General features: G+C 38.1%; 1 protein-coding gene and 2 long non-coding RNA genes across 4 annotated transcripts; all 3 read right to left on the bottom strand.

Annotated features, from left to right (window-relative positions):
* On the bottom strand, positions 5651-6416 carry LOC104753737. The gene is made up of 2 exons (XM_010475942.2): positions 6039-6416; positions 5651-5921 (listed from the first exon to the last, which is right to left on the bottom strand). The coding sequence occupies exons 1-2, from the start codon at positions 6350-6352 to the stop codon at positions 5651-5653; spliced, it is 585 nt and encodes a 194-aa protein (XP_010474244.1). The 5' UTR covers positions 6353-6416.
* On the bottom strand, positions 13035-13784 carry LOC109129662. The gene is made up of 2 exons (XR_002035944.1): positions 13606-13784; positions 13035-13532 (listed from the first exon to the last, which is right to left on the bottom strand). It is a non-coding gene; the product is annotated as an uncharacterized LOC109129662 (long non-coding RNA).
* On the bottom strand, positions 13815-15706 carry LOC109129661. Of its 2 annotated transcripts, XR_002035942.1 has the most exons (3): positions 15529-15706; positions 14785-15016; positions 13815-14312 (listed from the first exon to the last, which is right to left on the bottom strand). It is a non-coding gene; the product is annotated as an uncharacterized LOC109129661 (long non-coding RNA). The 2 variants fall into 2 exon arrangements; XR_002035943.1 differs by lacking the exons at positions 14785-15016; positions 15529-15706 and adding an exon at positions 14386-14647.

Genomic DNA, 26542 nt, shown 5'->3' with positions numbered 1-26542 from the left:
ATCTCCACTTCTGATCGAGTGGCGTCCTCAAAGGCGTCCAGCCCCTGGTTCGATATGCGTCCAAAGTTAGTTCCGGACTCATCAATCATGATACTCAAGGGGGTTCATTGCATAACAGCTCGGGCGAGTCCGCCAAGAGGTCAGAAAAAGCAGAGGGGTTAAAGGCACGGATGTTTACCTTCGAGACATCTTCGTCAGCTTTCTCCTTGTCAGCTCGCAAAATCCCGAGTTGAGCCTCGAGGTCCTTGATCTCAACCCGAGTGATCTCCTCGACCAACATCCGATTAGCTCTGATCTCAGCTGCTCGGATCTGAGCTGGTGCCAGCTTCTCCCTCTCCTCGAACTGCACCCGCACTTCTTCAATCAGAGGACGGAGAGTTCGCCACATCAGTTGCCTCTCCTCTCTCCGAACTCTCGCAATCTCACAACTATTACCTGCTTCCAGGAGTTGGTTGCAGAGTTCGATTTCATGCAGCTTGTTCTTCGCGGCTTCATCGTTCTCGGCGGCTTCGTAGAATAACTCGCCTGCCTTCTTCAGCTTATCACGTAGGTCTTCGTTGGCGATCCCGAGGTCCAGAACTTCCAGCTCAGCTATCCTCATTCGATTCCGGATCTGCTCGGCCTTTTCCACGGCCTTGGCATTGACAGGCTCTAGTCTTGTGTCTCTTCCACCTGGACCTCGAGCTCGGCCACTTTCTTCTTCAAATGGGCCACCTCAGAGGTCGAAAGAGATGCGAACAGCTGCTCCTCGTAAGATGCCACTAAGATATTGAACTCGATCATCTACTGAGGAAATTGGGTTGTTAGTAAGAAATATATATAGAAGAAGACAAAACAAGGGTAGCAGATGCAAACCTTGCCGACTTTGTCCGCGAAGCGAAAGAAGTTCGCACGATTGACTTCTGACATATCGGTGAAGGCTGGGACGCGAACTCCAGGCCGGGTGTAGTTCCTCATCAGGTCACCTGGAGAGGTAGGAGGAGCTACATAAAACGAACGATGTTACTCCGTTCTAGGTACGGAAAATAAAGGTGAGAATACCTAACCACTGATTCGTGCTTACCTCGGGGTGAGTGGCGGTGTTTCTTTGAAGACAGCTTGCTCGGAAGCCCTCTGGACTCCTTAGCACTAGAGGAATCCCTGGATCTCCTTTCTGCTGTAAGGACCTCGTCTCTTGAGCTGGGCTTACTCCGTTCACCTCCCGATGAACCAGTACGAGCTCGAGCCTTCTCAGGAAGGGAGGAGGAGGACTCGAACCCCTTTCTTTTTTTGGATTGCTCGGACCTCTGCGAGCTCCCTTCAGTAGGGCCCTTCCCCGATGATGGGGGGGGGAACTTCAGCCTCCCTTGGTTCATCGCTGGAGTCAGCGATGACAATCACCGAGGGTTTGTTGGAACCGGAGAGGGGGAATGGGGGCTTCATTCACTTCGGGAGCAGACGAGCTGGCTTCCTTAGCGAGAATGTGAGCTTTGCCCATGGTGAGGGCGGCAGCCATTTGTTTCTTTGCCTTCTTCTCGGCATTTTCGAGCTCTTTCTTGAAAGCTCTCTCCTCTCTATAGCCCACCGAAGAGGTGTCGTGTACAAGGGGGGGGGGGGGAAAGAGCGAACTAAAGATTGCCTCCTAAGCCTAGCTCCGGACTCCCGTATTCTCTCACACGAGAACGAATCCCTGGCAATCTGACCTTGGCTGCAGAATCGAGAAAAGAATTCCGCAAAAGTGGGAGAAAGCTGGCCTCGTTCGAAGTGGGCTGAAATGAAAACGAAAGTGGTTAAAAGCAAGAATCGAAGATATCAATTATAGAGTAAGGGACACCACGCTACCAATTTTCGAAGTCCACTTCGATACGAACGAGCTAGTAAGGTACCCGAAGGTGAGCTCGTTAACTGGAAAGAAAAAGAATGACTTGCACCATTTCTCGTCCTTTTCGGGGAGGTCGTCAAAGACCTTCAGTCCGGAGAGCGGACTCACGTATAGTGTGCCTCTGATCCGACCCATTTTGACCGTATAAATATGTAGGAAGTCGGATAAGGAGAGCGAGTAGTTAAACTCCTCCCCCAAGGTTTGGAGACAGAATACAGTCCGAATGAAGTTCAGACACATCTGGGAGAGGGCGAAGCCTAGTTCGAACATCATCCGCACGATCAGTTCGGGAAGCGGAAACGACATACCGCATGCAAAGAAAAAACTCTCAAACGCGCAGCAGTAACTGGGAGGAGGATTCTCCGGGGACTCATGGGCCTCCGGAAACCTGCGAGATCCCGGTGGATCTCCTGACCTCAGCCATGTCATCTGCGGAGAGAACTGACAGCGGATGCGGACCGAAAGCGCCGGGGATAAGAGGTTTTACGACCTTACTCGGGGTGGATTTCGGAGGAGACATCGCTTCTTGATGGTGGAAGAGGAAAACAAGGCTAAAAACGGGGATATCTCCGATGAGGGAGAAGAGGCAGAGAAGAGGAAGAGCAGAAAAAAGTTTCAGGGATAATAAAATCAGGGAGAAGAGATTACCTTTATACGTCGGGATGGAGAAAAGCAATGATTACCTGGGAAAGCGAGAAGTCCCGATTCATTGTTTCTCTCTCTTATAGCGTGTTAAGTTTCCTCGTGGGCCCCAAAACTTGTTCGGGAAGGCAAATATCATAATTACCATGATCAAATCATGAGATACCGAACATATTTAGTTTCCCGAAACAGCTAACTAGAGTTCAAAAGTCCCCCGAACCAATCAGCTCGGAGCACTTGGGGGGCAACTGTTGATACCATGATTCGCATTCCGAGTTATGGCCAAGGCCCAAGACGCACTGACTAAATGGGCCCAAACCCAATGCAAAGGGAGCCTGCTAAGCCCGGCGAGCGAAGTAAAGCGATGCTAGCTGATCTCCCATGTCACTTGGGAGATCGGGGAACAGTCAAAAGATTCTCTGTATTAAGTTAGCTTAAATGAGAAAGCAAGATTAACAGAGTGAATTGATTTGGCATTTAATTGTAATACAATGGTATAAATAGCGGGGGTATGATGATTGTAGAGGGGATGGAAAAAATTCTAAAAGAATAATAACACACGTTTTCAGTTGATAACACTTAGTCTAAGAATACAGTTCGGAACCTTCGACAGCGATAGTATCCTCCGCTCGGAAAAACACCTTGGAAGGAGAACTTAGATCCAGTTCTCACAGGCGTGTCTGATGCCTTTTCAAAAAACAAGGCCGTGCGTCACTTCATGGACTGTCTTCCCTATAAAAGGGCATGTTGCCTCTTCAGAGGCCTTTGTCCCTTAAAGGGACCGTATGCCCACCAGGGGCTTGCTACCCCTTCAGAGGCTTGATGCTTCAATAAGAGCCTGACGCCCCTTCAGAAGCTTGACGCTTACAATATCCTTAAAACCAAAACTCTGTGTGTGTCCAACTCCAGTTCTTCTTGTTAGGTGAAAAACGATACTGCAAAGAGTATCCTCAAAACCAAACCTCTGAGTTGGTTCAACTCTAGTTCTTCTTATTTGGTGTAAAGCAATACTGTAACATTTACTCTCAGATGGTGTATTTCCTGTTTAGATAGATTCTGCTGCACCAAAGTATGTATGTAGCTCTTTGCTCTTTTCGTGTTGCTGTAAATCACCTTTCAGCTCCACCTTTTTACCAAAGCTATCATTCCAGAGCATACACCCCGCTCTCTCTAACAATGACTGATTCATCTGTTCAGCTACACCCTTCTGCAGTAGTGCGCTCCTGACTATGTGATGTCGAGCAGCGTCTTCATCCTCACACACCTTATTGAACTTCGATGAACACAATTTCAGACCATTTTCTGTCCACATCCTCTTGATCTTCTGACAACACAGAAAGTCTTCCACCAGCAAAATTTGCATCCCTATTTCACTCATATAACCAAGCTTCATATGCCACAACTTAGTCATATCCTCCATGTGAACCTTTACAGATGCAACATTCGCATAACCTTTAACTGTGAATCCTTGTAGGATATACAAGGTACCACATATGACACCCTTCAGAACCACATCAGAACCTTGAACGACTTTCAGACTTCTGTTTGCACCAGAAAGTTTGAGATATCTGCTGTAAAGCAAGCTCAAAAACATCAAATTCTTCTCCACCGACGGAACATATCTCACGTCGTTCAGTATGCTGAATCTACCATCATGTATCCTGCTGAGAACCATTTTCTCCTTGAACACATATGATAGATGTGTGTTTCCATCAACAACTAGAGCAAAACTCTTTTCAGACATGGTGTCATCTTCTGTTACAGCTACAAACTCATATTGTTTTCTCCTATGACAATCTGACTTCCTGTGTTCTTTCTCCATGTAGTACTTGCAGAATTCATCTAACTTAGGACCCTTAGAAAACAGATTACACCCCAGTTCTTTACAGCCTCTAGCTAAAAACTCAGAGGCTTGATTCTCTGTAACTGTATCAACCGCCTGATACTTACTCAACCAGATGCCTACCACGGACCAGATGTCCAACAAGGACCAACTGTTCAACACATACCATATGCTCAGTATGGATATGTCTATCAAAGGCTTGATGACCCACCAGACTAAATCACCCATAGAGCAAAACATCCATTAAAACAGATGCCCTACCTTGGACCTGAAACTGAAATCGTTTCTCCCAGAATTCTTGTCGATCTTCATGTTCTTCACACACATCTCCTCACCATATTATAATTGCGGAAATTCCTAGAACCTACTTCTGCACGAATCTTCTTCTGCACGGATCTTGCACGAACCTACTTCTGCACCGATCTGCACAAAGTTAATTATGCCTGAAAGCTGTACGGATCGGTTTCTGCCGTAAAATCAGACAATACTGATTCAACCCGAAAAATGTACGAACGCAGAAAAGTAACTTTTGTGCCCTAACACGAATTTTGCACGAATCTGAAACTGCCCCAAATATGCACTGATCTGAAACTGCCCGAAATTCGCACGAAAACACAGAACAAAGAACCTTGTGCTCTGATACCAGTTTGTTATAACGGATGTGAGCAAGATGATATAGAACAAAGATAAACGACACAAATTTAACGTAGTTCACCAACACTTTTTGTTGGCTATCTCCACGGACAAAGAGATAGACTTTATTACTGGAGAAAGTACAGAGATTTCAAAATACATGGAGGGTAGGTTAACAAGAGTATATATAGGAAGATAAAACCCTAGTTAACCCTCAACTGACTGGGCCTAAATTCATGGGCCCAATCCAATTCAAGTCATATCCAACAATGTATTCAATACTATTATTTTTTTCATAAACATTTGATAAACATATATAGAACCACTCTCTATGTCGCATTAACATGAACTGATCCTTCATTATATAAAACAGATTCTTTTGAACCATATCGTCTCCTTAACAAAAACAATAACATTCCTTTTTTTTTTTTTTTTTTCCTTTTGTTGAGAGTGTGGCGCAACGTAAGAACTAAGATTTAGCTGGCAGTAAAGGCTCAACGGCCTTTTACGACATGCTTCCTAGCTAAAAAACAATATCATAGAGTTTTCTTGATTAATTAAAAGCTGATAATTAATATTCAAAAGGGAAGATAACAACTTGAATAACTAACTAGAAAAAATTAGGTCACACGCCAAAAGAAAATAATGAACTGGCTTGGTGATGGACTTGGTTAAAAACTGGTGCAGGTTGGATGTTTCCCAAACACAGTGGCCTTCATCTCAGACTCACACTCTGGCTCGAACCGCAAGGTGGCTTCATTGCACGCATAGCTCATAACTCCTGTCGATTTTTTTCTGCAATCAGTAAGAGAAAACTGTACTTCTTTCCTCTTTTTGACATCTTTTATAATATCTTTTCCAATCAAACCGCCAATATCTTCTTCCGTAATGTTTTCTGAAAGCTTAAGAATCTGAGGATTATAGTATTTGAGATCTTTGTATCTAAATCATATAGAAGATTCAGTTAGTTACAAAATATGAACAAATTTTAAGAATTTAAAAAACGGTTTTAAGTAGTAAATCAAAAAATAGTATGGGAGATAAAATAAAATTGCTTACTTTTGTGGGGATGAGATAGCCAGAGTGACATTCTTGTAAAGAAAGGAAGCTTGAACATCTCCTTGAAGACATATATAATAACCAGGAAGATCACCATGGATTCTTATGGACAAATCCCAATTTGTGCTAAGACGATTCTCCGTAATATTGTGCACCGTGAAATCTATAGAAGCTAATTCTATTGCCGGCACACGGATTTTGCGATTACTTTGTTCGATTGCAAAGACGAAAAGAAAAATCAGAACGGCTGCCAAAATAACATAGAAGACCACTGAACCGACCTTCTCACTTGTGGTTTGTTCTTTCTGTGCCATTATGTGCGATTGATTGAAGAGAGACGAAGAGATTTTCTGGTGGGCAAGACAAAGACGAGCGAGCTTGACAATGTTTGAGATTGTGCCGTGTGTATATAAACACAAATCCCATGCTATACCGCACTTATTGTTATATTTCTTTTTAAAAGTTAATTTGTTCGAGATAATATTTATTTTTAATATTGCAATTATTCTGTAAATTTATATTTATCTTTTAGACTAGTAAATATTTTAAAATATTATAGTATTTATTTTTTTTATCTATATTACAGTTTTATATTGTTTGTTTGTTGTATTTGCATCATTATCTTGTGAAATATTTTGAAGTAATAATTATAATATTGTAATTGTGAGTATTGTCAAAAAAACAAAAAAATTGTGAGCAAATCAAGTTTTTAGTTAATCAACCACATAAATTTAAGAGGATATATTCAACTTATATTTTAAGTGATTTGTGTAAAATTTACAAATCCGATGTTTTTTGTTTTTTTTGGACAAACATATGTTATCATTTCTTAACGAAAGAGTAACATACAAAGTACATAGGATAGCTTAAAATATAACATAAGTAGGGGCTTCCCAGAACTTAAAACATTAAGGCAACAAAGATAGATAAGGGAAACAGATACTTGGAGCTTGAGAGCTATGGACCAAAGGCTTGATAGTATTTTGGAACCTGTGAGACCAAGGTATATCGATGCATCTTCCATGAGCAGGTCAAGGAAAGAGATAATGGTCATTGTCTTGAAACAAAGACTAAGTGGCAAAGGAACGACCAAAGATGATACTCTCGGAAATGCTTCGGTAAAGGTGTGAGCAAGGTTGGTATTGCTTTGATAACCGGTGTATACGCCCCGACCGCCACCTCTCAGTCGGCCCCATGTCAAATCCAGTCTGTGGGCCTCACATCCTCTCATTAGGTCCGTGAGTCCATCCATATCCAACGGCCGGTTTGCTACGTCTGGGAGGGTTTAAAGACTTGTTACCGTGCCTACAAATCATCACATTATTTTTCTCTGTGTTTTGTCCTCACTCGCACAGTTCCGACAGTTTCTTCCCGGAAGGTCACCCATCCTGAGACTACTCCAGCTCAAGCATGCTTAACTTTGGAGTTCTCTCAGGACTCCACAGTCGTCTGGGTTTGCCTCTGATACCACTTGTTACGCCCTGACCACCACCTCTCAGTGGATCCCATGTCCACTCCCAGTCAATGGGCCCACTTTTCTTATTGGACCTCACATCCTCTCACTAGGCCTGTGAGCTAATCCATATCCGACGGTTGGTTTGCTACGTCCAGGAGGTTTTAAAGACTTGTTACCGTCCCTACAAATGACCATGTGATCTTTCTCGATGTTTTTTCCTCACTCACACAGTTTCGACAGTCACTTCCCGGAAGGTCACCCATCCTGAGATTACTCCAGCTCAAGCACGCTTAACTATAGAGTTCTCTCATGACCCTTGACCGAAAAGGTAAGACTACAATGATGGTTGCAATTCTGGGTTTGGATGAGGGTAGCTTGAGGAGGTTGCGGTAACCGCTACTTCTTTGAGTAGATATCATAATGTCGCTACTCAACAGGCTTAAATGAGGAAACTTCAAGAAGTTGATGATTTGCAAAGTGGAAACCATAAACAGTAGGCGATGGAGATATAGGAGGCTGATGAAGCAGAGGTAACCCCCACTAAATAGAGGAGGGATCATAATGCCAATCTTCATCAAGTTATAACCTTCATCTAGAGGTTTATCCTTAAGTGGATCTAGTAACAAGGTTCTCTAAGGACTCGTAGACCATAGTAGCAATAGGGGTTGGCTAAGTTTCACTAGCAGTCTTCGGACTAATGATATCCTTAAGCTAAACACATGTTGACTAGATAGGGGGAAAGTGGATTTTAGCCTAAACCTAGTTACAAGACGACACTGGAATAGTTGAGCTATGACAACCCGTCCCGTTGACCCCACTAGCCCACCGCTAGCTTGCCCCCATAGGCCCGAACCTGGCCCTGCAGGGCATCAATCATAACCCCTCACTGTAGACAGGAACTATTCATCCAAATCCACCAGTAGGTTATTGGTGCGCCAGACGTTCCTCGAACCCTGATCCCCACCCTTTAACAACCTTCCCACAGGACAAGCTGTCACCAATTGACCTGCACAGTGAGGGGTTATGATCGATGCCCAACAGGGCCAGCTTCGGGCCTATGGGGGCAAGCTAGCGGTGGGCTAGTGGGGTCACGAAACGGGTTGTCATATAAGTCAATTGGTGGCAACTTATCCTGTGGGAAGGTTGTTAAAGGGTGGGGACCAGGGTTCGAGGAACGCCTGGCGCACCAATAACCTACTGGTGGATTGGTATATCCAAAGTGATGGATTAGGATTGATGTCCTGCAGGGCCAGCTTGGACTTTATTTGGGCGGCTAGCGGTGGGCTAGCGGGGTCCACAGACGGTCCGTTGGGGCAGCTAGCGGTGGGCTAGTGGGGTCCGTGAGACGGGTTGTCACATGAGCTCTTGGTGATATGAAGGATAAAGGTTCAGGGAAAGCAAGCAATAGAGTTAATCTGATTGGCTCAGATTCACTAACAAAGAACAGCAGTGCAAACATCCAAACCAAGCTATTCAACTGGCCTTGACACAAAGGAGATTCAAGAAAAATCGAAGTAACTAGGGATTTGCTACCGAGTATAACTCGACTTGAACAAGCAGGATACACTAATACTAGCCGATATGGCCTTGATATGAAGTTAAAGCTCACGGATCTATGGCTCTTCCAGGTCAGGAATGACTTATAGTGTATCCAAGGGAAACTATCTTCCAAGATTTCGAGATAAGATGGAGATTAAACCTGGAGCAAAGGGTTGCCGAAGGAGAAGCAGAGGTCGTCAAGGATGAAGGTTTCATCGTCAGAAAGTTCACCGGTTCCAGCGTCAAAACAAAGCTTCCGGCCAGCTGCATCCAAGCACAACACTTGGTGAGAAAATCTAGATCCGAGGAGCGGAAAGATGTTGATGTTAACGACAAGAGGAGGCGGTGAGACAGATGGAAGCTGGGCCTAGAGGGACTCTTATGGATCTTGGTAGCGGTACCTGGGGGTTGGGAACTCGATGGGATAAACTCAACGAGGAGACTTATTAGAAGCGGAGGAGAAGAGGGTGGTTGAAGCTGACGCATGGGCGGAGGTGAGATCTGGGATCTCTGAAGACCTTCGATAGAGCTGAAACTAGACTACACATACTACAAGGGAAAAGGAGGCAGCAAAGATGAAGAAAACAGGTCCCAGCGACGCCGATCGGACTCGGCGCCGCTGGAGAAGAGAACCTCGGCGGTTGTGCCAGAGAGGAGAGACGGCTAGGGCGAACGATGATATATAACGTTATATATTGCTATGATTATAAAAATCCGATGTTATATAATCATTGATTTTAAAAAGTCTATTAAAATTCATTGTTATTGAACTGATAATTTAAAAATCTATTTTTATTGAAGTGCTGATTTAAAAATTTACTTTAAAATCTAATGTTATTCAAAACAGTTTCTGGATTGAATTTTAATGATTTTTGAGAATTCTAGAGGATTTGAGAGGATTTGTTTAGTTAAAAACTAAAAATGCATAAATCCAAAATATCATGGTTTTAGGTGGAATTTGAAAAAAAAAATTACAATAAATAATATCAACTTCCCTAAAATCATCAAAATCATTTAAAATCTTATGAAAACTCAAATCACTTGGAATATTAGATTGAATACACCCCCTCCCCCTTAGTTTTACCACCCGCCAAAGTGGAAATTAAAATACACATCTTTTTCTCTATATATTAGATTGAATACACCCCCTTAGTTTCTTGTAGCCAGTGAGGAATAGTTACATAATCAGCATAATAATCCATTACAAGACAGCCTTGATTAGCTAAACAATGAGCAACATTATTAGTTATTACAATTTCTTTTGGTAAATTTAAAGGAGATATAATTAAATTTTGAAGCCCATAACTGAATATCTAAAAGTAAATTTGTTAATGCTGCATACTTAACCTTTCCTAACAGTGTATTGATTAAACCTTCACAGTTGCCTTCAAAGATTACAAATGTATAACCCCTAATCCAAGTTTATTGCATAGCCAATAAGAGAGCCTTTGATTCTGCAATCAGAGATGATGCTGCATGATGTAAAGTTGCTGCTCCCCATACTAGTGGATGATAAGCTAAAATTCGAGGATCACTCAGCTGGACTAAAAAGGATAGAAACTCGCCAAGTTGCAAGGTGCAACAAGGGAGATTTGATGGATTGAGGGGTCGCATAACAATTGCGGAAGGCTGCTGATATTCCCAACTCCAATCACTGCTAGATATGACACACTAGTCCAGCAAAAGGAGGCTGTTGCTTGGATATTACACACCAAGAAACAAAGAAATGTTCTAGACAAAGAACAAAGAGATGAACTCTAAAATGAAAAGGAAAATTGGTTAATGATTCTCAAATGAGATTAAATGAGTTTATATAGAGATAGAAAATTTGGTCACAAAGCCAAGTATTATTCTTGAAACTAAAACACAATAAAGATAGATAGTTTAATGAAGATTCAAATGTTGAACTTTGTCTTCCCAAGGTGTCCTTCCCAAGGTGAGTTGAACTCAATTTTCGTCACTCCTCTTTGACCACAAAACAAAGTGATTATTTTGGGCTTTCTTGGATTTGAATTAGGCTCAAAGTGGGCTGGACTTGATAGGTATCATTCCCAATAGTTTTTCCCATGCTCTCTTTGGCCATAAGATCTTGAATTGACCCATTAAATGTTTCCTGAATCTTCTTTGATATTTACTCTTTGATCCAACTTGCTGATGAGAAACAATATGGTTTGTATCTTTGCTTCATCCTGGACTTAGTAGAAACAGCTCCTGGTTGCCATACGTAATTCTGGAAGGTCCTAAACCAATTGGACCTAAAGCTCTTCAAGTGTAAAACTAGATTGACTTCCTTTGGCAAATGAAGTGTATCTTTGTATTTCGTGGGCCAAACCTTCTCTTTCTGAGCTTGTTGGAAACATAAGAGATTCATTAACCTCCTACAAGTGGTTTTGTACCGAAACTGTTTCTGAGTTGGTCTGTGTAACACGGTCTTTTGCTCAGACGCAAAACTGGAACTAAGATAGATCCATTGACTTGAAATATCCATATCTTTCACATATGAACTAATATTAAGGTGATTCCAATTCTCCGTGGTTTTGCAATGGATCAAGATTCCAGAACAGTTTGGTGTATACCTTGAATCCTTCTGACCTGGTTGGAATCCTCCGTCGAATGCTCGTAGGTCCAAATCGCGTAGCCATGAATTCACCTGATTTGTAAAATGAATAACTCCTTCAAACGAACTCTGATTGGACTGATTCCCCATCGAGATATACTCTAGATGAGGTGAGAATGTATCCCAAATAGTAGTTTGGCTGGAAGAGTTGATCTTTGACATCGTTCGTGTTGAGCAAGAATCAAGCGTCGTCTTGGATAGTCTCATTATCACATCAGTGGATCACCTAAATAGTTTCTAATAGTCCATCCACTTGTTGTTGTTGAATTTTGGTTATTGAAACATGCATCAAAGTTACATTTCACCAAAGGGGACTCAGGAGGTGTCCATGATGCTCGGCCAGATTGAAAGTGGTCTTGTTTCGGGTTTAGAGTATTATTAATAATACAAATTTAATTGTTTGTTTCCGCTTGAGCTATCAATATAGTTTTAGAAATACTCTCTCGAAAACCATTGAACACCAGATTATTTCTAGCCTTCCAGATTCTCCAAAAATTCAAAAGGGAAGTAGTGATTCTCCAAAAATTTAAAAGGGATAGGCGGAGGGCGAATTGTAGTTGGATCATGAGTTAGAAACCAATAACCATAAGTGACAGATTAGACACCTGAGTGAATATAATTCCAGATAAGGTTGTCATTTTTTTCAATCATTGAGAGGTTAAGTTGTTTGAGTGGTTCACAATCCTCTGGAACGATCACGTCTGTTATTTTCTGAGAATCCCAAGACTGAAACATACCATTTTTGACAATCAAATCTTCAAGTTTTATATTTTGGTAGCCAGTTTGTGGAATAATAGGACGTGGGGGATGAGAATCAATGAAATTATCTCTTCCTATTCGAATAGTCTTACATCCCCTACAATGAATCATGATCCTTTTTTCATTAGGTCGAGACCAACAAGAAGTGAAGACCATCCATATGATTGATTTTTTTGGGGTGTAGCATCTAATATCACTAGTAAAAAAACATGTATACCCACCAAAGAATTCGTGGCTGAGCCTAATTATTCGTAGCTATAAGTCAAAAAAGTCACGAATAGTCACAAAAAAAAATCGTAGATATAGCCTCGTAACTAAATTATTGTCGTGACTTTTCATGGCTATGAAGTCACGAATTTGTTACTCATGATTTGTGGCTAATCTTAGCTATGAAACTATCACTATTACTTCGTGGCTTCCAGTAGCTACGAAGCAACCACAATTAATTCGTGACTAAGCCTAGCCACTAATTTTATGAACATTCGTGACGAAGTTAGTAGCTCCAAAACTACAAAAATAACCATCTAGTTTCGTGGCTGATTGTTTGCAAAAAAAAGATTAATTTTTAAAATAAAAATCTGCAACGAAAAGCTAAATTCAGAAAACATGAAATCAAATAGCAATATTTTAACATAATCATAAGTAATCTTATCTTACATATTACCAAAAGAGCTTACTAAATAATTGTTCTTCTTGTCTTACATATTACCAAAAAGACTTACAAAATAAAAGTCTAACTGTTCGAAAGTTTAACATAAAAGCTATAAACATCATAGCTTATAATTTAAATATCTAATGATGCACATCAGGCATCTAAGTTGTCTTGGTTTGAACCTGGAGTAGGTGCAGCAGTTGTAGAATCTGCATCAGAGCAGAAGCAGAAGTTGTAGCAGGAGTAGCAGCAACAGAGGGTTGTCTAACTCCAAGAGACTACATTAACAGAATAAGAGCTTGTCGTGATGCAACCAGCTCGTCTATAACCATAAACATTGGTGTTGAGTCGCTTGAAGTTATTCTCCAAAACAGAGATCAGCACTTCCGTGAAAATTACATCTTTGCGTCAGTGTGTCCTCCGCACAAGATCAGTGAAGGCTGGTGCTTCATCCAAACCAGAATCAATCATCTATAAAAACAAAGTGGAAACATTAGTACATATATTAAAGTAAATAATAACATACGAGAAGTATAACACTTACCATCTCATGCTCAATCTGCAAAAAACGTCGAGGACATACACAATGCTTGTGAACCCCTATGCCATCATGATTAGATAAGTGGTTTCCAGCATTCTTTCTCTTCTTCTTTTCTGGTTCTGTTTCCCAGTACTCCACTAGAGTGTCCTACTCAGCCTCGCCAATGTACATGGGTCTCTGATTTGCCCTCTTCTTTNAATCAAATAGCAATATTTTAACATAATCATAAGTAATCTTATCTTACATATTACCAAAAGAGCTTACTAAATAATTGTTCTTCTTGTCTTACATATTACCAAAAAGACTTACAAAATAAAAGTCTAACTGTTCGAAAGTTTAACATAAAAGCTATAAACATCATAGCTTATAATTTAAATATCTAATGATGCACATCAGGCATCTAAGTTGTCTTGGTTTGAACCTGGAGTAGGTGCAGCAGTTGTAGAATCTGCATCAGAGCAGAAGCAGAAGTTGTAGCAGGAGTAGCAGCAACAGAGGGTTGTCTAACTCCAAGAGACTACATTAACAGAATAAGAGCTTGTCGTGATGCAACCAGCTCGTCTATAACCATAAACATTGGTGTTGAGTCGCTTGAAGTTATTCTCCAAAACAGAGATCAGCACTTCCGTGAAAATTACATCTTTGCGTCAGTGTGTCCTCCGCACAAGATCAGTGAAGGCTGGTGCTTCATCCAAACCAGAATCAATCATCTATAAAAACAAAGTGGAAACATTAGTACATATATTAAAGTAAATAATAACATACGAGAAGTATAACACTTACCATCTCATGCTCAATCTGCAAAAAACGTCGAGGACATACACAATGCTTGTGAACCCCTATGCCATCATGATTAGATAAGTGGTTTCCAGCATTCTTTCTCTTCTTCTTTTCTGGTTCTGTTTCCCAGTACTCCACTAGAGTGTCCTACTCAGCCTCGCCAATGTACATGGGTCTCTGATTTGCCCTCTTCTTTTTGCTGATGCGCTTGTGTGTGTCTCCTGGTGTCATCAATCTACATTGCAGATCTTGCAATTAGAAGCACAAATAAAAAAAAATCCACAAAGTTGAGTAAAATTTAAACATAGAACAAAGCCAANATCAATCATCTATAAAAACAAAGTGGAAACATTAGTACATATATTAAAGTAAATAATAACATACGAGAAGTATAACACTTACCATCTCATGCTCAATCTGCAAAAAACGTCGAGGACATACACAATGCTTGTGAACCCCTATGCCATCATGATTAGATAAGTGGTTTCCAGCATTCTTTCTCTTCTTCTTTTCTGGTTCTGTTTCCCAGTACTCCACTAGAGTGTCCTACTCAGCCTCGCCAATGTACATGGGTCTCTGATTTGCCCTCTTCTTTTTGCTGATGCGCTTGTGTGTGTCTCCTGGTGTCATCAATCTACATTGCAGATCTTGCAATTAGAAGCACAAATAAAAAAAAATCCACAAAGTTGAGTAAAATTTAAACATAGAACAAAGCCAAGTTAAAAATCGACATCAACAAATCCGAACCCACATAAGCATGTTCGTAAGACATTGAAATGAGTAAAAGCTCAGAAACAATTACAAAATTAATTACATCTAATTAAAGCAAATACATAAGTAAAGTTATAATACAAAAATCGAACACTTATTTATGTTTAAAATTCAAAATCAAACATATCTAAACATCATCTGAGTTGAAAACGTGATAAAATCAAAACAAAAACAACAATATGAACAAATCAAATCCGTAGAAAACCCTAGACAGAAACAAAAACAAAAGATCTAAGCAGCCTTAGAGAAAGAGAGAAATAGAGCAAGGAGACAAATAGGGAAAGAGACATAACTGGTAATTAGGGAATACTTCTCCAATCAGAAGAAAAAAGAAGAAGAAGAAAAAGAAGAAGGAGAAGAGACACCGTCAATTACCTGCTGGACCTGACTCGGAGGACTGTGGGCGATGACGGCCAGAGAGAGTCATTGCCGTTCGTCAAGGAAGAGATCAGTCGGACCTGGTTTTAGATTAGGGACAGCAGCTTCAAGGGAGAACAAGAAGAGGCGTTAGGGTTTTTAATTTTAGCTTCTTTTTTCTAAGTGTGGTGGTGATATAAACGAAGAAGGAGAAAAAGTAGTATATTATAATACCCTTAAAATTACTATTTAGCCAAAATTTTCATTTAGCAGGGAAACTAAATTAATTGGTGGAGTTGTGAGAAATTAACTGCTGGGATGGTGGGAAATTATTTGGGTTAGTCCACCCAAACCAAGTGAAATTTGTTTAAAAGAATTATTTAATTTTAATGAATTTTGATAAAAATTTCTGATTTATTAATATTAATTTCTATATGATTTAGTAACACTAATTTTCTGATATAATAAAATATAATACACATAATTTGATAGGATAGCCACAAAAGTACCAGAAAAAAATTAGTGGCAAGGCTTTAGTCACCATTTAGCTACGAAAATCTACTATATAGCCATCACAGTTTTCCGGTGATTGGATGGACAGTTCAGTGAATGGGCCACAAAAAAATTTAGTGGTTAGTAGGAGTCACGGTTTAGCCACTAATACTATCGTGTCTATTTAGTCACTCAATCATTCGTGACTATTTTGTGACAAATATTATCACGTGCTATATTCGTGATTATTTCGTGGTTAAATGGTCACGAAATTGTTACTAATTAATTTAGTGATTAATTCGTGACAAATAAATTTTTAGTCACGATTGTTGGTGACAAAAACGTGGCTATACGTTTTTTTTACTAGTGTATTCACTCATCTTTGAAGTACCGAGCTTTCATGATGCAAGCAAAAAGATAATTTGAATATTGTATAAGACACCATGCTTGTTTTGCAAGCAAAGCATCATTGAATTTATCCAAGTCTCTGAATCCTTGTTCTCCCTCCTTTTTTGAATGTTGTAATTTCATCCAAGCAATCCAAGGTATGCCACTGTGATGTTGACTTTTCTCCCACTAGAAGTTCATGAGCAAAGATTCAATGTCCGAAGTAAAACCCTTAGGTAGCTTAAAACAGGACATCGCGTAGACTGGAATCGATAACGCCACTGATTAAAGCATGATCTCTTTGCCGACAGGAGAAAGGTATCTTGTACTCCAATTAGAAGTTCTTTTCTTTACACGTTCCAAAATATAATCAAACATTTTTTTTCTTTCGACCAATTTGCTCAGGAAGTACTAGATACTTGCCTCCGCCTCCATGGTTAGGTATACCTAGAATATTTTTATCTTACCTGAGTTGAACCGTATACCTAGAATATTTTTATCACACATCCTTTAAGGCTTGAAAATTCTTTTTATTTTCTTGACAAAAGAAAAACGAATCATCTGTGAATTGCATATGTGTTATTCTCGGAACACCATTGCCAATACAAACACCTCTAATATCACCGTCAAGGGATTTTGATCTTATAAGATGGCTTAGTATATCAGAATATAGGATAAAGAGATATGGTGATAAAGGATCACTTTGTCGAATTCTTCTTGTTGGATGTATAATTCCATATGGAGCTCCATTTATTAGAACTGAATATTTGACTGACTGCAAAACTGCCATTATCCATTTGATCCATTTATCACATAATCCAAATAATATCATTTGAGTTTCTAGAAAATTCCACTCCACTTTGACATAAGCTTTGCTAACACCTATTTTTAGTGCAATATATGCTTTAGAAACTCGTTTGCAAACCTTCAATGAATGCATAACTTCATGTGCAATCAAAACATTATCTTGAATTATTCTCCCCGGAATAAAAGCAGCTTGCGCGTCCGAGACTATGCCATTGAGATGAGACTTAAGCCGTTTGACTATACATTTTAAAATGATCTTATATAAAACATTGCAAAGCGCTATTGGGCGGTAATCTGATAGAGTCTCAGGGTGAACAATCTTTGGTATCATACAAATGTTTGTATGATTAATGCTCGGTTTCATGTTAGATTTTTCAAAGAAAGCTTTTACTACATAGGTTTTACTTCATGTATCACATGGTTACCAACCGTTGCCCAACATTGTTTGTAGAATCTAGCTGTTAAACCATTTGGTTCAGGGGTTTTGTCCTCCCCGATTAAACATATAACTTCATATATTTTCTGATCAGTGAAATTCTTGATCAACTCGGCATTTGTTTCATCAGTTACAGTTAGAATAAAATTAGCAAAATCGTGTGTAGAAACTTGATGTCCAGTTGATGTAAACATGTCAGTAAAATATTGCTGTGTGTGATCACCAATTTCAGTTGTACTGTTAAAGATGGTACCATTAGCATCAACTATGGAATTTATGGTATTTTGTGATGATCTTGTTTTTGCACACGCATGAAAGAAATTTGTGTTTGCATCACCTTCAGCCAACCATTGGTTCATGCTTTTTTGCTTCCAATGTTTCTCTTCATCATTGTATGCCTTTGTAATTAAGCTCATCTTGCAAAAGTGGAATTGTTGAGCAGGCAGTACGGTTCATGCTTTCCATGGCCTCATTGAGATCTCGATGAATGATAATTATACATATTTATTAATCATATGTATTATATAATAATTCAAAACAATTTGTTAACAAAATAAAAGAAACAGGATTGGAGAATCATAATTTAAAATCTTAACAAAATCTTCCAAATCTATAAAATCTTACTTTTTGAAATTCTGATTGGTTTTTTTTTTTTTTAATATTTAGTAATTTTGTGTATAATTAATTAGAGAGAGAAAATATTTTTTTTGTGAAAATTAATGATTATTTAATACTAATGACATGACACTGTTATTTTTTATACATTATAAGGTTATTTTTATATTTTTAATTCCCAATTAATTTAGTAGGATAAAAAAATGTCATATAATATTATATTAAATAATAAATCAGAATTTCTTAAAAATTTTGAAGTAAATTTTTGTGTTATACTTTTGTACTTATGCTTATTTCTATTTTTATTTGCATTGTTAATTCCAACAAGATTGCACAAAATTCAATAAGTAAATATGGTAAATTGACGAAACTAATTAAGTATTATTTTCATAAAATAGATAATAATATCTATAAGTTTCTTAAAATTTCTCTAAATCTCTCTACCAAATCAATAAGGTATACTTATAAAGATGCAAACAAGTTTTTTAAAAAACTCTCTACCATCTCACTAAAAATTTGACGCATTCAATTTCACACACAAAAATGCCCAGGAAAATAAATAAATTTCGATACAAAAAAAAACCTAAAATTCTCACAAACAAACACAACATACAACCTAAATTAAAAAAATTATAAATAACTAAAAATATAGAATCGTGGTGACCGGGTTAAAATCTAGTTTAAATCACATATATTCATAGCATAGTCTAATATATATCCCACTACTTTTCTACTAACTTAGGACTTATCACTTATATTTAACGCATAATCTAATATATGTCCCAGTAGTTTCCAAGTTCTCCTATATGAACTCTTTCAATTTTTAAAATACGTACTCTATATACAAATCCAAAGCTAGGTCTATATAGTTAAGCAATAAAGGTCTTTGAGTTTGATTTTTATTTTATTAGCTCCTTAAACTTAGAAAGCTCTGCAGTAAATTGATCTGGTTTGCTCCACAATTTTTTCTGCTGAAAACGAAAGAAGTTTGGCTAGCATTTAACCAAATTTCGAAGATAATATCCGAAGAATTGCCCTACTTTATCAACTAAAAACAAAAACAAAAATGAAAATGCCTTATCGAAATTAAAGGAGAATACAAATGTAATAAGTAATATTATGAAGCTTTGTTAGGATATATAGATACTAGAAGTCATCTCGTGCTATGCACGGGTTTAGCCTACATTGTTTTTGAATTTTAGTAATTTGAGAAATTGTAGCTTCTTATTAGCTTACTTTAATAACATGATTTTTTAAACATAGTAACACAATTTCCTTTTTATAATAGTTTGAAATATATATATATATATTTTTGGTTTAATAATGAAGACTAATAAAAAGCTAAATTTACAGTGGAGAGACTCATATGCATCTATCGAATAAGATTATTTTTAGCCTGCTTTACCACATAAATATCCAAAAGAAAAAAAAATAGAGATTCTAAAATATAAGAAAGGAACAAAACCTAACATGTTCAACATATTGTTGGTTCTGTATTAACACAACCAACAAACACGTGAACCGCAATTAAAATAAAACATGGTTCAAGGCCGCGCCCATATACAAAGCAAGTGAAGTCAAGGATTAGGGTATCAAAAATTTTGGGGCATATTTTACACCAAAAGTTTTAGGTATATTATGTATGAAAAAAGTAAAAAATTAGAAGTTCAGTTGTTCTTAGATTTCTTTTTTTTAAGTTCCAAAGAAATTATAAGTTCAAATTTTATTTAAGAAAATAATATATTTACCGATGAAGTTTTATTAGTTTTATGTGAAAAACTATCTCATTTTTTGAATTGTTGGTGAATGAGCATTAGATTAATGAGTGAATGAGCATTAGATTACACTTGTTTTTAATGAGTTTTAAAGTATAACTTAATCTCGAGAAAGAAATTTAAAACTATAATAAAAAAAATTTCCATAAAATAATAATGAGTTGTTAAGCAATATAATATTTATTTTCGTATATATATTTAAATGAACATATAATCATTGAAAAGACAGAAATTATGAGCAAGCAAAACAAACATATTTTGGTTTATGAACATAGAAACTATTTTATTTAATTTTTTATATTTACTTTTTTATATGATTTGAATTATAATAATAAAAATAGTTTTAAAAAAGAAATTGGCGTAGGGCATATAAAATTGCAGGACCGGCCCATGGAGATTAGGAAAAGCATACATAAAAACTCTAATGAATAAATATATTTGTCAAACATTCTCACATAATTTTTGTCTATGTAGTATTAATGCTAACAACAAACATGATAACTTCTTACAAAAATATATTAAAAAAAGTTATTCAAAAATATCTATTGCAAATTGGAAAGATATATAAAAATATGTTAGATTTGATAGGAACCTAATGACTGAAAAAAATGTTTTAAAAGAAGAGTTATTAGGGATTGAATTCTAATTTTTTTGGAAAACAAATTGGTAAGATCTCTAATGAGGAATAAATAAGTAAGCAATTATAAAATTACTTACATAAAACATCTTACCATTAGATTATATAAGATTAAAGGCCAGAAACTAAACCCAAGAATGGAAACCCAAAATTTAAATTTGAACCAAAACTTTATGAATTTATAAGAGATTTTTGAGAACACATAACCATCCCACAATCTAACATAATTTAGAATCCTTTCTTCCCATGAATCATTTATAAGATTGAAACCCAAAAATACATTTGTGTTGTAAAACACTTGGAGTGGACTTCCATAACCGGCCCATTACATGTCTTGGTGTGTAAGGCCCATGGCCGATGGCCCATGGCCTATTTCCTGTTTCCTAGTCGGTTTAGGTTTTAGCCTTTATCACTACTGTATATATGTAACCTCTATTTGATTGATTCAATATTAATAAGAAGAAGAGAACACAACCTTGTCTCTTACTTTTACAACACGTTACCAGCACGAAGCTCTAAAGCCAGCTGAGAAAAACCCTTACCCTAAAAAACCCTAAAACCGCCGCCGCTTTTATTCCTTGTTCGTCCAAGTCCGGCGATCAGTTTCCATCGGTGTTCGCGGCTAGTTCCTGTTCGTGATCAAAGGAGTGTTCGGAGATCTGTTCCTGTTCGTGATCAAAGGAGTGTTTGGAGATCTGTTCCTGTTCTTGAAGCAGCTCCTGTTCGTGATTTCTTCCTCCTATCTAGGCCGAGGTTCGTGGATCAGCTCAAGGTACAACCGAGGTCTTTAGCTTCCGGTTCAAATCCGTTCAACCCCAAATCGGTGGAAGGTAAATAAAATCAAACCTCTTTAGAACCCATAAATCAAACTTGATCCTTAAATCTATTGGAACTATAAACCTACAAGTACACAATCAAACAAACAAGTTTATAAGTTTCGAAAATCCTAAACCCTATAACTTAAAACTTTAAAATCGGTTGTTATAGGTTGTTTAGATTGATTGCAATTGAACTGTTTATACTATGACTAAAATCCGATCATGATTGTTTGATTGTTTGAGAATTTCATTGCATAAAACCTTAGAACTAAAACCTAAAATCCAAATTGCTTAAGATTAAAAATTTAGGGTTGTTTGAATTGATTGTTTGTTGCATAAGAACCCTAGAACTAAACTATCAAATCCGAAATTCATAGAAGAAAATTTAAACTAATTGTTCTAAGGATTAAATCCGATTTAGGTGTTTGAGAAATTCAAACCCTAAATGCTAAGAATTTAAAATAGGAAATTATTATGTGTTTGCATAAAATAAATTTGGATAACTTCTAAATTAATTATAATTATTAACTTCTAAGAAATAATTCCTAAAAAACTTTGTTGTTATCTAATGTTAAGAAAAGAAAATCAAATCTAGTAAAAGGAAAATTACTAAAATTCAAAACTATTTAAGAAAAAGGAAATCTTTGCATGCTAGTATCTATCTAGGATTGTTGTCTTTGCATGCATACATAAGCCACGAAATTTGAGTGTAAAATTAAGGCATGGATCGGTCTCAAATACCGCATGGTCCTAAGTGATTGGCATGGTTCGGTCTCAAATACCGCATGTCCTAAATTGTTGCATGGTTCGGTCTTAAATACCGCATGCTAAACGGATGTTTTGTTCTGTATTATGCAGATGACAAAGCTCAACAACCTCTCCTATGCTGCCCTTAGTGTTTCTGGAGACAACTACTTGCGATGGACTTTGGACACTAAGATCCATCTGAAATCAAAGGATTTATGCGAGTGCATTGACGAAGATTCTGACTGTTCTGAAAAAGACAAGTATAAGGCGATTATGCATATACGCCACCACCTTGCTGAGAGTCTCAAGGACCAGTACCTCAACATTGAAGATCCTCTTGACCTTTGGACAGAGCTGAAAAGCAGATATGGACACCAAAAGACGGTGCTTCTACCAAAGGTTCAATTCGATTGGAAAAACCTAAGGATCCAGGATTTTAAGTTCGTGGACGAGTACAATTCAGCACTATTTAAGATAGTGTCAATTTTAAGGTTGTGTGGTACTGAGGTTACTGAGAAGGATCTGCTAGAGAAGACATTCTCTACCTTTCACTCCAATAACATACTGCTTCAACAACAGTATCGTGAAAAGGGGTTTAAGACATATGCTGACCTCATCTCTTGTTTGCTACTTGCTGAGCAAAACAATGAGTTATTGATGATGAATAGTGCATTGAGACCTCCTGGTACTGCTCCACTACCAGAAGCTCACAAGGTTGATTTGGCAAAGAAAAACCCTCAAGAGTCTAAAGAGCCGAAAGAGACTAAGGAGTCCAACTATGTCCATAGGGACAAGTATGGCCGTGGCCGTGGAGGAGGTGGACGTGGTGGTCCTGGTCGTGGGACCTATCAAGGACGTGGTGGTCTTGGCTGTGGAAACCGATTCGGCTTCGGTCGTGGTCGGAGAAGGGGCCGTGGACAATTTAAACCACAATTTAAGTCCAAGTCCACTTGCCATAGATGTGATATGGAGAACCACTGGCTTAAGACATGCAGAACTCCTAAGCATCTAATTGATCTCTATCAAGAAAGTCTAAAGAAAAATCCGGAAGCTAACTTGGTTCTTCTCGATGGTGAAGGGGATTTCGACTATGAGAATGATGACCAACTAGAGTATGAAACCTCCGATTGTTTAGGAGAGGATAATTAAACTCAAATGTTGTTTTAATTTAATTTTGTGGTTTTATGTTTTGCATTTGATTGGATTATTATTTTGGATAATTATTTGCTTGTTTTATTACTTTAAAGTTTAAAACATAAATTCTTGTCTATAATAGAATTGGCCGAGGACAAGAACATACTTGTGGTGGACAGTGGATCCAGCCACATAATTTTGAAGGATAAGAGATATTTTATTAATCTCATTATGAAAAGTGCCAATGTTAGTACGATTGCGGGTATAGCAAGCCTAATAGAAGGCTACGGCCAGGCTAATATTTTGCTACCTAACGCCACACATCTTGAAATATGTGATGCCTTGTATTCACCCAGCTCAAGGAAAAGTTTATTGAGCTTTAAGGACATTCATTTGAATGGTTTCCATGTTGAGACAAAGGGTGAAGGAGACAAAGAGTTTCTAGAAATTACAGATGTCACCCAAGGACATAAGAAATTCCTAGAGACTATACCTGCACTAGCCACTAGTATTTACCATGCTAAGATTAATATGATAGAGGCTAACTTGGCAATGAACAAAATGTTCAATGAACAGTTCACCTTATGGCATGACCGGCTTGGCCATCCAGGTTCTAACATGATGCGCAAACTTATAATGAATTCAAATGGGCACACTCTTAAAGAGAGGAAAGTTATCCCTAAACATCTCACATGTGTAGCATGTGCACAAGGGAAACTTATTATAAGGCCATCACCAGCAAAAGTAAATAAAGAAACTTTGCATTTTCTGGAAAGGATACAAGGAGATATCTATGGACCAATACACCCACCATGTGGGACGTTTAGATACTTTATGGTTCTAATCGATGCATCGACCAGATGGTCACATGTTTGTCTATTGTCAACTAGAAACCTTGCGTTTGCTAGATTGCTGGCCCAGATAATACGGCTAAGAGCCCACTATCCAGACTTTCCACTTAAGACTATACGTTTAGATAATGTTGGTGAATTTACATCCCAAGCGTTTAATGAATACATTATGTCCATGGGGGTAAGTGTGGAACATCCTGTGGCACTTGTCCATACACAAAATGGATTAGCTGAATCCTTCATTAAACGTATTCAATTGATTGCTCGACCATTGCTTATGAGGTCGAAGCTTCCTGTGTTGGCTTGGGGACACGCAGTATTACATGCAGCTGAATTAATACGCATCAGGCCATCTAGTGAACATAAGTATTCACCATCCCAACTATTAACGGGTCATGAGCCAGACATATCCCATTTAAGCATTCGGGTGTGCCGTTTATGTACCGATTGCTCCACCACAGAGAACTAAAATGGGACCTCAGAGGAGGATGGGAATATATGTTGGATATGATTCTCCCACCATTATTAAGTATCTTGAGCCAACTACGGGTGATTTATTTAAGGCCAGATACGCGGATTGTCAGTTTGCTGAATCCAAATTTCCTATGTTGGGTGGAGAGAATAACAAGCTGGTCAAAGAAATTTCATGGAATCAAACATCCTTTAATTGGCAAGATCCTTGGACTCTAGCCTGTGATGCAGAGGTCCAAAAGATTATTCATTTGCAAAAGCTAGCTATACAATTGCCAGATTCCTTTGCTGACCCAAAGAGAGTAACTAAATCGTACATACCAGCTTGTAATGCACCAGTACGTATTGATGTTCAGAAGGAACACAATAAGCAAGTTGCTACAGAGTCTAAGACCCGTTTGAAACGAGGTAGACCATTAGGTTCCAAAGATAAGAACCCTCAGAAATCTAAGAAAGGTGCAAATCAAACCAAGGTTAAGGAAATAACAAACATGGCCGCGGAAAATCCTAAGGCACCGAATGAGGTTTGGGACGCTGAACCTCAAGGTCCTGAAGGTATTGATAATAATTAGATCGCAATTAATTATATCATGTTTGGAATACAATGGAACCATAAAGATGTCGACATTAATGAAATATTTGCATATAATGTAGCACTTAAGATAAATGAGGATCATGAACCCACGTATATATTAGAGTGCACTCAAAGTAAAGATTGGTTAAAATGGAAAGAAGCCATTGACGTGGAGTTAAACTCTTTAAAGAAGAGGAATGTGTTTGGTCCGATCTTAAGGACACCATTCAATATAAAACCAGTTGGACATAAGTGGATCTTTGTAAGAAAGAGAAATGAGAATAATGAAATCGTGAGATATAAGGCACGGCTTGTGGCACAAGGATTCTGTCAAAGACAAGGAATAGATTATGAGGAGACTTACTCCCCTGTGATAGATGCAACGACTTTTAGGTATCTAATAAGTCTGGCTATAAGAGAAAAACTGGATTTGCGGTTAATGGATGTTGTAACCGCATACTTATATGGTCCACTGGAAAATGAGATTTAAATGAGATTACCAGAGGGTATTGAGCTCAAAGATAAGATCGGTTCTCGAGAACAATACTGCATAAGGCTAAACAAATCCCTTTATGGACTGAAACAAAGTGGGCGAATGTGGTACAATAGGTTAAGTGAGTAACTAGCCAAAGAGGGCTATAAGAATGATCCCATCAGTCCATGTATATTTATAAAGAAGTTTGCAAACAAAGGGTTTGTCATAATAGCAGTATATGTGGATGATTTGTATATCCTAGGAACCTCTGGGGAAATCACCCAAACAGTCGAATATCTAAAGAAATAATTCGAGATGAAAGACCTAGGCAAGAAAAGATTCTGTTTGGGATTGCAACTTGAGTACATAAATGATGGAATCCTTGTGCATCAAATGGCATATACTGAAAAGGTACTCAAGAGGTTTAATATGGACCAAGCTCACCCATTGACTAGCCTGATGGTTGTGAGGAGCCTTGATTTGGATAAAGATCCATTTGGTCCGAAGAAGGCCGATGAAGAAGTTCTCGGTCCGGAAGTGCCATATCTCAGTGCTATAGGAGCGTTAATGTTCTTGGCTAGCCACACTAGACCAGACATTTGTTTTGCCATAAACCTCCTAGCTAGATTTAGCTTTTGTCCGACCCAAAGGCACTAGGACGGTATTAAACATATATTACGTTACCTACAAGGAACGTTAGATTTGGGTTTATTTTATAATAACCATAACAAAGAAGATTTAGTTGGTTTTGTTGATGCAGGTTATCTATCGGATCCGCACAATGCTAGGTCACAAACCGGCTATGTGTTCACA

This window comes from Camelina sativa, chromosome 16 (assembly GCF_000633955.1).
Source record: "Camelina sativa cultivar DH55 chromosome 16, Cs, whole genome shotgun sequence".
In the NCBI taxonomy this organism is placed as follows: domain Eukaryota; kingdom Viridiplantae; phylum Streptophyta; class Magnoliopsida; order Brassicales; family Brassicaceae; genus Camelina; species Camelina sativa.
This window is presented reverse-complemented; position numbering and strand designations above follow the sequence as displayed.

Bases quoted from the DNA above. Each gene is read 5' to 3' on its own strand.
- LOC104753737 (XM_010475942.2), bottom strand. From the start codon at position 6,352: ATGGCACAGAAAGAACAAACCACAAGTGAGAAGGTCGGTTCAGTGGTC. The intron at 5,922-6,038 runs GTAAGCAATTTT...TATATGATTTAG, and splicing joins GCTATCTCATCCCCACAAAA to ATACAAAGATCTCAAATACT.